Source organism: Oncorhynchus nerka, linkage group LG21 (assembly GCF_034236695.1).
Source record: "Oncorhynchus nerka isolate Pitt River linkage group LG21, Oner_Uvic_2.0, whole genome shotgun sequence".
Taxonomy (NCBI): Eukaryota; Metazoa; Chordata; class Actinopteri; order Salmoniformes; family Salmonidae; genus Oncorhynchus; species Oncorhynchus nerka.
Window position 1 is genome coordinate 19,988,118 of NC_088416.1, and position 13,862 is coordinate 20,001,979.

The following is a 13,862-nucleotide window of genomic DNA, read 5'->3' on the forward strand; positions in this document are numbered from 1 at the left end:
ATAGGGTCAAATCGCAATATATATATACATAATATATATATATATATAGTATTGTGATAATATCTTCAGGTCCCCTGGCAATTCCCGGCCCTAGTATGTGTGCGTGCATGTGTTAGCATGCGTGTGAGCGTGTGCACGGCTTTCTCATTTGTGGTCTTGCCCTGAGGAAACGGCTCCATGAAGACCAATTATGTCCCTCCGCCTTTACCTCCCACAGATGCCAATCAATCAATTAACCAATCGATACTCATCTGCTAAGCTCATCTGGCCCACGAGCCAGATCCATTGAGCACTGCAATCAATTACTTTTCACCTTGCAGTTCACTGGAGGGTTGCCAGATCTTCATCGTTTATTCCTTCCCCCCCCTCCCCCTCCTCTCCTCCTTCCATCAAGACCCCTCCCTCCTGTGTATGATGACCACAAATGTTTATTTTCTTCCTCCCAAGGTTCTGGGCTTGGAACAGCTACACCGCAGTGCAGCCAAGGCTAACTATAGCTGTGGGAATAGTGTGAGAGGGAAAGGAATAGCGTTTTCCTCCCCCAGTTCCCTTTCGACTCCCTGGCTGAATTTACAATCTACAGTTAGGCCACCCACTTTGATGGAGTGTTTATTTATGTGTGTGTATGTGTGTTTGTTCAGGTGTGTTTTTTTTTCCAGAGGTGGGGACGGTGAGGGTAAATGACAGCTTTCTTTATCGATGGTGGCAGGATTACCCGGTGTGTTTTACAGTCTTGCTGTTTCTCATCTTACACACACACACACACACACAAGCGGGAACGGGGCCATATGGGTCGTTTGTCATCAGCGTATCGATTGGCTTAGTTTGATGTTATTCCGCTTTGTCACAGAAATGAGTGGACACTGTAGAACGGAGGGTGGAGGACGTGTGTGTTTTGGGGAGTCAGTGAGTTTGTTTGTGGGTGTCTTTGTTATGAGTTCAGGTAGGCCTCCGCGCTACAGCAAACAAATAATAGTACAAGGGGTTCTCGACAACGGTGACAAAAATCCAACAAAAGGGCTTTTTTAAAAATATATATATTTTGGGGTTGGTTGGTAAGCCCTCTTGTTGTCTGTGGTTACCTGAGGGTTAGCAGGGTCAGTAACAACATCAGGGTATCATCGTCACCATCGCCACCACCATTATCATTACCTTTTCAGTATCACTACCTCACACCACCTTGAAATTATCACAGCTGTCTGCACTTCATGTTGCACCGTCCGTCAGCAATGTACTACCAACGTTACTATCATCGCCGTGTTCCCGTCATCATCATCATCATCATCATCTCTCACAAAAGGCATACATACTCATTTCCCCCTTTTATTTCACCCTTTTTCTCCAGGATTTTTTTTTTTGCCTTTTTACCCTCTACTACAGAAACATATTCTCACTCTTTCAGGATATCAGAGCCCCTTCTAAAGCCTAAGATGTCTTTATCAAAGATGGCGCCTCAGGGTGAGAATGTGAAGACATCCTCAGTCTCACCTCTGCCTCCCTGTGATCTCACATCTGAGGGAAGAAGGAAATGCCTGGAGAATGAGAAGCCTAGCTAGCTCTCCCCTTTACCCTTTTAGCACTACTGTTTCTTCCCTTCTCCCTGTTAGCACTAGCTAGCGCATCTGAAGCTTTTTTCCCCCTGTTTCTTTGTTAGCCTCCATTAGCCTGCTAATATTGCTAGCACTGATGGCCCATTGTCAACCCCAACCAGGCGCATTAGCCTTGTAATGTAAGCCCACAATACGCCTAGCCTTGATACATTAGCCAACGAAGCTCCTTCAGCCTGCTAGGCATTGAGGAGCCTTGGGGAGAGCCCTCGGCCACATTACCAGGTAGTAGCGGCTGGCAGCAGGGATCCTCTCCATCTCGCCCTCCACTAGGCCTGACTTTCAGGACCGTTAGTGGGTTGTACTGTACTGTAGGTGATACCGCGACCAACAGCTGCATTGGCTTGTAGATTATAGTACAGCAACGGAGGAAGTGGGAGGATGACGTACTGCATAGTGGATATTACAGGATAGTAATGGAGGGAAATGGAGGAGTGGGTGGACGACCCACAGGGGGACGTACTGTACAGCAGGATAGGGATAGTGGTGCCAATGTGTCTGCGTACATATGCATGAAAGCGTGAGAGCGTCTGTGTGCACATCCATGTGTATGTAATATAGGCATACTGAATTATGTATGTGTGAAAAGGGCTCTGTGTTTTTGTGTGTGAGAGAGAGAGAGAGAGAGATTGTGTGTGTGTGTGTTAGCTGTTGATTGCTGCAGTGACTGATAGGAACAGCCAAGGGTGTGTCTGGCGGTCTGTGAGGGATCATGGGGGGGGGGGGGGGGTCAACGTCTTCTAACCTATGACCTCTAACCCCCATGGCTTTGCCAGTTTCAGGGACAGATGGTGCCTCCCCACTCTCAGGCCCTATGAAGGGCCCCTACATAGTCACCTCATAAATCACAACTAACACTATAGGCCACTTCCTTTACACTGAAGATTTGACTAAGGCTTTTCTTCCGAGAGGGAGGGAGACTTACTTACTTTTTCTACAGTGGTTCCCAAACCAATGTTTCCAAGTGTCCATTGTAAGAAACATTGCTACTACGACTGGCACTAGATCAGTCGTTATAGGTGGGATATAAGTGACTAGTGAAGACCTGGACTAATTCACCTCGTCATCACCATTCCTCTCCACTTCCTCGTTCCTATAGAGGAGTTTTACGCTGGCAAACCCCATCATGCTGGCAAACCCCAAAATGCGCACGCGCAGACATGTTACTCAATCCACCATGCTTTAGGGAACACCGTGCTGACTCATTTCAATTGACTCCAAAACACTGCTGTTTGTGTTTTTTTCCTTGATACCTCAGCTGACGAGCCCTATGCATGCTGACTGTCATGTGCGTGTGTTAAATCTGTGTGTGTTCGTGAGTGAGTTTATACTATTTACATGCCTCACAGATGTTTCATGCATGCGCAATATGTTCTCTAAATGTGTATGACTGTTGAATGTGTTTAGTTGTCTATGCATACAGACTGTTAATGGTTGGGGCTTTTGTGATTTTGTATGCTAGGACGGTCATATCTTATTTATGTGTTTTATGTAATGTTTGTGTTTGTAAACATGTTGGTGAACGTGTTTGTGTGCGTATACATGGTAGATATCCAGCACTCACTGGGATCTCTGTCCTCAGTCACTAGTCAGAGGAAGGGGAAGGGTTACAGCCTACTGTAGCTAGAGGAGCACTAGCTAACCCGCCTAGCTGTCCTTGGATGTTAATAACCCACCACTCTGCCACTGCACACACACATCATTATGTACACTCACACATATAAAAACATACACACACACACATCATTATGTACACTCACACATATAAAAACATACACACACACATCATTATGTACACTCACACATATACAAACATACACACACACACATCATTATGTACACTCACACATATAAAAACATACACACACACACACATCATTATGTACACTTACACATATAAAAACATACACACACACACACACATCATTATGTACACTCACACATATAAAAACATACACACACAAATCATTATGTACACTCACACTTATAAAAACACACACACACACATCATTATGTACACTCACACATATACAAACATATACACACACACACATCATTATGTACACTCACACATATAAAAACATACACACACACACACACACACATCATTATGTACACTCACACATATAAAAACATACACACACAGTTACGCAAGCACACATGCATACATTCAATGACCCCTCTCTTCCCATGGATGACTCAATTTCAGCACACCACACATTTCATACAGCGGAGGCACTTATGGAAGCCATGTCGACTGAGGGTAGAAGAGATGCTGCAGCGAGAGGCTATATACACTGAACAAACGTATGGACACAACGTGTAACGTGTTGCTCCCATGTTTCATGAGCTGAAATAAAAGAATCCAGAAATGTTCCATACGCACGTAAAGCTTATTTCTCTCAAATGTTGTGCAACAAATTGATGCCAAAACAATCCATGACAGGTGTGGCATATCGAGAAGCTGATTTAAACAGCATGGTCATTACACAGGTGCACCTTGTGCTGGGGACAATAAAAAGGACACTCTAGCGCATGCAATTGGCATGTTGACTGCAGGAATGTCCACCAGAGCTGTGCCAGAGAATTGAATGTTCATTTCTCTTCCATAAGCCGCCTCCAACATCGTTTTAGAGAATTTGACTGTACGTCCAACAGGACTCACATCCACAGACCACGTGCATGGCGTTGTATGGGCGAGAGGTTTGCTGATGTCAACGTTGTGAACAAAGTGCTTCATGATGGTGGTGGTGGGGTTATGGTGTGGGCAGGCATAAGCTACGGAAACGAACACAATTACATTTTATCGATGGCAATTTGAATGCACAGAGATACCATGACGAGATCCTGAGACACATTGTTGTGCCATTCATCCACTGCCATCACCTCAATGTTTCAGCATGATAATGCACCACCCCATGCCGCAAGGATATGTACACAATTCCTGGGAGCTGAAAATATCCCAGTTCTTCCATGGCCTGCATACTCACCAGACATGTCACCCATTGAGCATGTTTGGGATGCTCTGGATGGACATGTATGCACTGGATCGACGTCAGCGTGTTCCAGTTCCCGCGATATCCAGCAACTTCGCACAGCCATTGAAGAGGTGTGGGACAACATTCCACAGGCCACAATCATCAGCCTGATCAACTCTATGCGAAAAAGATGTGTAGCGCTGCATGAGGCAAATGGTGGTCACACCAGATACGGACTAGTTTTCTGATCCACGCCCCTACCTTTATTTTAGGTATCTGTGACCAACAGATGCATATCTGATTTCCAGTCATGTGAAATCCATAGATTAGGGCCTAATTTAATACATTTCAATTGACTGATTTCCTTATATGTACTGTGACTCAGTAAAACCTTTGAAATGGTTGCACGTTGGGCTTTATATTATACAGTATTATTCAGACATACACTGGGGCAGGCCCGATAGGTTAAAGAAACATTGGGTAAGAAATGGTCAGAGATGCACAAGAACTTTGGGTCTGAGATGCAGCGCAAAACTTGTCCTACCCCTGTGATTGCATATTTATTATAGGTTGCTAGTCACCGGCTACCGGTGTGCAACCAACAGCTCGATGTCACATGCGTCAAATACAACAGGTGTATAATTTAACATGAAATGTTTACCTTTCCCAACAATGCAGAGTTCATTCAAAAAATGTAAATAGATTTTATTTTTTGGGGGGCAAAAAATGTAATTGTGTTACTATTTCCTAACATTAAGGAGATTACATACAAGGAGATGTGAATTAACGAGGAGGCGGAACACACCTCAATTCAAACTGTTGTTAGAAAATCATTTGAAATTGACAAATTGAAATAGCCTATAGATAATTAGCAGGTTTGCCTTGGTTAGAGGGCAGCGCGGGTAACTGTCTTGTTGCGTAACAATCACAGTTTGGAACAGTGAGAGCATTCTGACGTCACGCCTATGACAAAACGCACGCAAGGGGCTACGGTTAGAGATATTTGCAACTCGCGCGTGAAAAGGTTAAATAGGCTATTCAACAAGTGTTTTTCTTTCACTCTGTTGAGCCATTTTCTTTTGCCAAATTGAAGTTCATGTTGTGTTTGCCACAATATAATAAAATGACCGTTAGGCCTATAGGGCTGCTCGCAGTCAAACCATGAAAAGGAAAAACCAAGGAGGGCGAGATGCAAAACGTCATTTAATGCGGCAACATCATAACCTGTTCGTATTTTCCATATGAACAATGACTTGACTTAGGCCTACTTTTGATATTACCCTAATAAAGTTAAGACACTTTTGTGAAGGTGTGGTATGGGTATTCGAATTAGCTATGTAGGCCTGTAAAGGCAAAATGTACGAATTAGCCTCCTTCTGTACGTCAATATTTGTACAGCGGTAGTAGCCTATTTGACAAGTATAAAGCAATGCGTGTCGGGAACATAGCTCTGTGTTTTTCTCGGTCACTCTAGGACTAGGCCGAATCTTCTCTTCCATTTTATGGAATTTTAGTGGAAATTCATTCCAGTCCCGTATAGTCCGGTCAAAAAAAAATTCCCCGTACTGTCCTTAATCCCGATAACAGTTCTGTAATCCCAGAACTTCTCACCTGTCTGTTCCCGCTCTGCGCGGGAGTAGCCATAGCGACTGCTCCGTTTTGCCTGCTGCTCAGCGCTCACGAGACAGTCGCCTGCATCGTGCACACCGCTGATAACAACCACATTACCACATTTTGGCAATGAAGGCAGCCCTTCTAGTGACCCAGAGTCGGATGAATTTATGGACATGTGCAAATGTGTATATCTCTGCGTGCATCTGAGGTAAAGTAGTGACTGGCTACAACTGGAGCAAGGTACGAGAGAGAGCCGACGGACGGGGGAGGGGATCATTTATTTGTATTAAGGAAACTATTTTAGGCCTACTGCCAGTTCCTGTGGAATGTCAACCCTGTCCTGTCCCGAATTTGACTCTAGAACTTCATTCCCATTCCTGCCGGAATCCAGCGGACCCCACTAGACCCGCAGGAGTCTTGTTCCTGTGTCAATCTCTGGTGTGTGCGTGTGTTTTGCAGTGTGTGAGTGGTTTGCATGTACAGTGGGGTCTGAAATGATTCACACCCTTGATAAAGATGCGCAGAAATGACTGTATAAAACACATCGTTCAAATACTGAGCTATGTTGTATGCTCAAAAAGCATGTACTACATATTTTTTCTCCTGAAAGATGAGGGTCAAACTGATTTGACACCCTTTGTTTTCAACACCTCACCTTGCGAGGATTATGGCACTGAGCCTTTTTCTCTAATGTTTTATGAGTTCATCCAAACAGAGTCCTTTCAGATCCTTTGTCTGCACTTACGGTATGGACTTGGATTCAAAGCACAGGCTTTTCAAAGGATTTTAAGTCCGGAGACCGAGATGGCCAAAGAGCTCTATTTTCATGTCATCCTACAAATGTAAATGTAAACAACATTGGCACTTGGATTGGAACCGGTGCTTTGGTTAGATAACATGAAAATAGAGCTCTTTGGTTACGCACGCCAGTGGTGGGTTTGGCGTCAAAATGAGAACGCATGAGCAGAAAAGAACCCCATACCTACTGTAAAATATGGTGGTGGGTCATTGATATTATGGGATTATTTTCCTTCCACTGGTCCTGGGGCCTTTTATTAAGGTCAACAGCATTAAGAACTTTCCCCAGTACCAGTATTTTAGCCAAATGCCTGTTTGTCTCTGACAGGAGGTTGACACTTGGCAGCCGGTGGATCTTCCAGCAAGACGATTCACCCCAAACACACATCAAAATCCTTTTTGCAATGGCATCTCGTTCTCCAAACTTGATACCCATTGAAAACCTGTGGATTGAATTGAGGAAAAGGATAGGAGGGCAGTCCATAAGTGCAGACAAAGGATTTAATTTCAATTTTTACATTTATTTCACCAGGTAGGCCAGTTGAGAACACGTTCTCATTTACAACTGCGACCTGGCCAAGATAAAGCAAAGCAGTGTGACACAAACAACAACAACACAGAGTTACACATGGGATGAACAAATGTCAATAACACAATAGAGAAGTCTATATACAGTGTGTGCAAGGGAGGTTAGGATAAGGGAGGTAAAGGCAATAAATAGGCCGTAGTGGCGAAGTAATTACAATTTAGCAATTAAACATTGGAGTGATAGATGTGCAGAAGATGAATGTGCAAGTAGAGATACTGGGGTGCAAAGGAGCAAAAAATAATAACAATATGGGGATGAGGTAGTTGGATGGGCTATTTACGGGTGGGCTATGTACAGGTACAATGATCTGTAAGCTGCTCTGACAGCTGATGCTTAAAGTTAGTGAGGGAGATATGAATCTCCAGCTTCAGTGATTTTTGCAATTCGTTCCAGTCATTGGCAGCAGAGAACTGGAAGGAGAGGCGGCCAAAGGAGGAATTGGCTTTGGGGGTGACCAGTGAAATATACCTGCTGGAGCGCGTGCTAAGGTTCATCCCAATGTGTTTTCCAATTCATAAAATATTTTCCAAAAAAGCTCAGTGCCGTTATCCTTGCAAGGTGAGATACTGAAAACATGGGTGTCACTAATTTTGACCCCTAACTTTGAGGAAAAATGTATTACTTGTTAAGCAAAATCTATGTCTTTGAGTAATTATTAGTACAAAATAATCGAATTTCCTATTTTTATTGAGCACACAAAATAGCTCAGTATTTGAATTATTTGATACATATTTGCTCATCTTTATCAAGTGTGTCACCCCACTATATGTGTGAGTAGGTGCCTGCGCATGCATGTGTCTGGGTTAACACATATAGTTGAAGTCAGAAGTTTACATACACATTAGCCAAATACATTTAAACTCAGTTTTTCACAATTCCTGACATTTAATCCCAGTAACAATTCCCTGTTTTTAGGTCAGTTAAGATCACCACTTTTTATTTTAAGAATGTGAGATGTCAGAATAATAGTAGAGAGAATGATTGATTTATTTCAGCTTTTATTTCTTTCATCACATTCCCAGTGGGTCAGAAGTTTACATACACTCAATTAGTATTTGGTAGCATTGCCTTTTAAATAGTTTAACTTGGGTCAAATGTTTCGGGTGGCCTTCCACAAGCTTCCCACAATAAGTTGGGTGAATTGTGGCCAATTCCTCCTGACAGAGCCGGTGTAACTGAGTCAGGTTTGTAGGCCTCCTTGCTCGCACACGCTTTTTCAGTTCTGCCCACACATTTTCTATAGGATTGAGGTCAGGGCTTTGTGATGGCCACTCCAATACATTGACTTTGTCGTCCTTAAGCCATTTTGCCACAACTTTGGAAGTATGCTTGGGGTCATGTCCATTTGGAAGACCCATTTGCGACCAAGCTTTTTACAAGCCTTCCCTTTTCCTCCAAACATAACGGTGGTCATTATGGCCAAACAGTTCTATTTTTGTTTTATCAGACCAGAGGATGTTTCTCCAAAAAGTACCATCTTTGTCCCCATGTGCAGTTACAAACCGTAGTCTGACTTGTTTATGGCGGTTTTGGAGCAGTGGCTTCTTCCTTGCTGAGCGGCCTTTCAGGTTAAGTCGATATAGGACTGTGGATACTGATAATTTTGTACCTGTTTCCTCCAGCATCTTCACAAGGTCCTTTGCTGTTGTTCTGGGATTGCGTTGCACTTTTTTGCACCAAAGTATGTTCATCTCTAGGAGCGGTATGACGGCTGCGTGGCTCCATGGTCTTTATACTTGCATACAGATAAACATGGTACCTTCAGGCGTTTCGTAATTGCTCCAAGGATGAACCAGACTTGTGGAGGTCTACAATTCTTTTTCTGAGCTCTTGGTTGAGTTCTTTTGATTTTCCCATGATGTCAAGCAAAGAGGCACTGAGTTTGAAGGTAGGCCTTGATATACATCCACAGATACACCTCGAATTGACTCAAATGATGTCAATTAGCCTATCAGAAGCTTCTAAAGCCATGACATCATTTTCTGGAATTTTCCAAGCTGTTTAAAGACAGTCAACTTAGTGTATGTAAACTTTTGACCAACTGGAATTGTGCTACAGTGAATTATAAGTGAAATAATCTGTCTAAACAATTGTTGGAAAAATTACTTGTGTCATGCACAAAGTAAATGTCCTAACCAAAACTATAGTTTGTTAACAAGACATTTATGTAGTGGTTGAAAAATGAGTTTTAATAATTCCAAGCTAAGTGGATGTAAACTTCCGACTTCAACTGTAGATGCATGTCCCTGGTGTGTTGTCAAATATGTACATTCATGCTTATATGAGAGAATGAATGAGTTCGATACATATTTGACATGTGTACATCCAGTGTAATTTTCCGTTTGTTTCCCGATAATTCTACGTATTATCAGGAATATCTATGAATCTTCACCGATTCGTGGACAAAGCGGGTGATTTAAATGCTTCTTGTCCTTACATTCCATTTTCCATTTTATTCCGCACAACCCCCCACCACCACCGTTCTATGTTGCCTCTCCTCTGTGATTGGCTGTGAAGTAACTGACAGTCTGATCAAAGGATTTGGTCACAAAATGTAATATATTCCCACTGGAAAGATCAAGTAGTTTGTCGAGGATGTGCAGACACACGCTCTTCTCCTCTTCTCTTTTCCTACTACTGTCAGGTGCACGTATTCTGAAGCAGACAGTGTTGGTTACATACTGTACATGTATAGAGATGGATGTATTTATGAACTCCCACTTCTTTATGGATGGACTGGCTTATGCCGCTTGTGTGGGCACGCCTTCTTTTCCTCTCTCAGTATAGTTGTCTCTTTTCTCTCTCTCTCCTTTCTTTCTCTCTCTCTCTCTCTTTCAGTATAGCTGTCTCTTTTCTCTCTCTCTCTCTCTCTCTCTCTCTCTCTCTCTCTCTCTCTCAGTATAGCTGTCTCTTTTCTCTCTCTCTCCTTTCTTTCTTTCTCTCTCTCTCAGTATAGCTGTCTCTTTTCTCTCTCTCTCTCTCTCTCTCTCTCTCTCTCTCAGTATAGCTGTCTCTTTTCTCTCTCTCTCCTTTCTTTCTTTCTCTCTCTCTCAATATAGCTGTCTCTGTTTTGTCTCTCTCTTCTCTCACACACTGATACAGATACATCGATACGCACACACTGATGCACTGGTACACAAGCCCCATGATTCAATGAACGAGTGTATGGCTATGTAAAGGGGACCTCTGGGGTGTAACCTACTTAGTAGGGCGTTTTTCATAATGTATGAGCGAGATGGAAAGCGGCGAGCGCCGACGAGGCATCTTCATCCGCTTCCTCTCGCTTTGATCTAGCCCCCCTCCTCCCCCCCGCGCTCCCTGTCTCTCTTTCCCCCTTTCTCGCCATCACTCTCTCTCTCCCTCTGTATCATTTGAACGTGTTCTACCCAGTGCATTGTGCTAAAGCTCAGGGTAGAGACCGCTGAAAGCTCATATTCCCAGGTGGGATCTGTGAGCGGCACGGCGGATGTAGCCAGGCCTTTATGCAAGTTACTCCTTCTCAAGAACGGACAGATGGGTGGGTTGGTATATGGATGGATGGAGGGCTGAATGGATGTATTTGAATCATTTCAGCACGACAGCCATATGTACCAAATACAGGAGCTGCTGGAAAGCAATGCGTGGTCTGAATCCACTTGTTCTGTTTTCCTGTTCTGTTCCTGTAAGGGTACTTCATCATGTTTTAGAGGTTTGATAATAATGCTCTGGTGCACTGATCACGTCAGTCTTGTTCTTATCCCAGACCTTCACCAAGTCTCTCTAAAAGGCCTCTTCATCTCTCCCCCTCCTCTCCTCTCGCCCTTCTAACACAAACATGTCTGAAAGCCCAGTGGTGTCTGGCTGTTTTACGACGGGGGCTAGCCGACCTGTGTGTGTGTGTGTGTGTGTGGGGCCGACTTCACAACGGGGAGGGGGGCTAGCGGCGGTGGAGCACTATGCAGGAGATCGCACATACGCACGCAAACACGCACGCACACACACCCCTGTCGGCGGAGGGCTTCACAAGGTGAGGCCTGTCGGCGGAGGGCTTCACAAGGTGAGGCCTGACGTCGGAGGGAGCAGCACTTTGCGGGAGATCTAGAAAAGTCCCATGACCCTGTAAAAACGGGCCCTCGTGCACCCAACGCCCTCCTCGCTGGGGCCAGGGCAGAAGAAATGCCTCTCAGACGGCTACAGACATGACAGACCGGGAAGGAGAAAAAGGCACTCAAATGATGTTTTCAACGTTCAGACCGTTCCGGTCCAGACTCAGAACAGTAAACGGTTCACTCCTTTGGCATGTCAATGTCAGATGGGGGAAAGAGATGGAAGCAAAGCTGTCAGTTGTGAACTACAATTACAGTGCAAAGTAGTGGATGGTCTTACAGACATTATAGCTAGTTGCTACGGTGTGTAGCAAAGCAAGGGGTTTTGGGTTTATATAAGGCATGTTGTACAACATCAGCATTGAAAGGCAGAACTAGGTTACTCTTCCTCCCTCCCTCCCTCCCTCTCTTGGAAGGTTGCGTAAGCTCGTCTCCTGTTTATTGAGGAGCAGAGAGAGAGGTTCAGACGGACTCCGTTAATGAGCCTCAGCATCTCTGATGATGATTCACCCCACAACGTGGGGGGGGCTAACTAGAGAGGACCCGGGCTCTGTTTTTCCCACGCTGTCTATGTAGAGATGAGCCCTGGCAAAAATCAACGCCACCCCACTGAATATGCATTTGCACCCCCGTCTCTCTGTCTCTGAATATGCGCCAGTGAGTGAATCTCTATCTAACCCATGCCTCTGTTTCTCGCTGTCTGTCTGTCTCTCTCTCTCTCTCTCTCTCTCTCTGTCTCTGTCTGTCTGTCTCTCTGTCTGTCTCTCTCTCTCCGTCTATCTGTCTCTGTTTCTGAAGGAGGAAGGTTGCCAGTCCGCTACAGGTGCGTTGCCGAGACTGAAAGTGAGTCCACCACGGCGATTAGGGGCTGACCTGGGGCAAACCGGGCTACGGTGAGAACTAAAACCAGACGTCGTCATAACGATCCTCCTCCTCCACTCCGTCGTGTTGTTGTATGAGCTCTGCTGAGTCACTGGAGAGAGAGAGAGAGAGAGAGAGAGAGAGAGAGAGAGAGAGAGAGAGAAGCTGTCATCATCCAATCCTCCCAAGGCCTGAGAAGTCTATCCAATCCTGGACAAGGTGTCTGGAGTCCATTGGTGCCAGATGATTCTGCCTAGCGACCTCCCTTAGTATTTATGTAATTGGGTGTTTCATTCATGGTATAAAGCTTAGTGGCCTAGTCTACCTCTATCTATCTCAGTGGGACGCTCTTCACAACAAGGCAGAGGACCAGCCTTTTGGAAGAGAATAGCCTATAAGTTTCTCTGAAGTGTCCACCTGGAACATCAGCGTACCCGAGCAGCTCTATTTCACACACCTACCCAAATCCCTGTTGTTGTCCACCGTCACCCACCACCACCCACCTCTTCTTAATTCATTGGATTACGTCGTCACCGGCGGTTGAGGTTGGGGGGGGATGTAGACCGACATCGCCACGGATACCTACAGGAGACTCTTTGGACTCGGCTCAAGGTCCGCCGAGCAGAACATGGCGGGCAAGGGTAACCCCCGCCACCCCCCGGGGGGGCCAGGGAGTGCGGGGGGCCCCACTGTCTCTGTGGGGGGATTCCCCATGCCTCACTACTCCTACTTCTTCCCCCACATGCTGGGGGGGCTGTCCCCTCCCACCCTCTCCGGACTGCCCGTCAACGGATACAGCACCCCGTCGCCAGCCAGTAAGTACCCAATCACATTCTGTTGGTGTATGTTGACATTAGTGAGTGATTAGAAAGGTTGTCAGGTACTGCTGATTGGCGTTTGGTTGGTTGGTTGATGCCTTTTGGCCCAATGACTGACTTGATCCATCTTATATTTATACCAAAAATCAGCTTTTGAAGTTTGACAAAGTTCGATCAATTCAGGGGGGAAAACGCAGAAAGTAAAAAATGAGCCACACAAGTTTTAACTTGGCTGCTTTAACTTTCCAGTTAACTTTAACTTTCCAGCGTCTCCTGTGTTACGTACATATGGCTGTGATGCTGTATGACTTAATCAGATCAAAGTGGAGTGGAGTCTATATAGAACTGAGAACCGATATAGAACTGATGTGTAAAAGGTCTATTACACCAATTACATAGAACTGACCACATTAGAGGTTTGGTTGGTGTGGAACATAGCCTTGACTAGTTGCTCCTGGCAATCTGGATCCCGGCCAGTTGTCATGCGGCGATGTGTCGAACTGAGCGAGCGG

At 44.9% G+C, this 13,862-nt stretch overlaps 1 protein-coding gene across 1 annotated transcript in view; it reads left to right on the top strand.

Moving 5' to 3' along the window:
* Positions 1 to 13,862, top strand: part of LOC115104038 (retinoic acid receptor alpha-like) — a 178,397-nt gene that overhangs the window by 63,710 nt on the left and 100,825 nt on the right. Inside the window, exon 3 of the mRNA XM_029625188.2 lies at positions 12,470 to 13,347. Within this exon, the coding sequence (XP_029481048.1) occupies positions 13,161 to 13,347 (187 nt within the window). The 5' untranslated portion in view covers positions 12,470 to 13,160. The remainder of the gene's footprint in view (positions 1 to 12,469; positions 13,348 to 13,862) is intronic.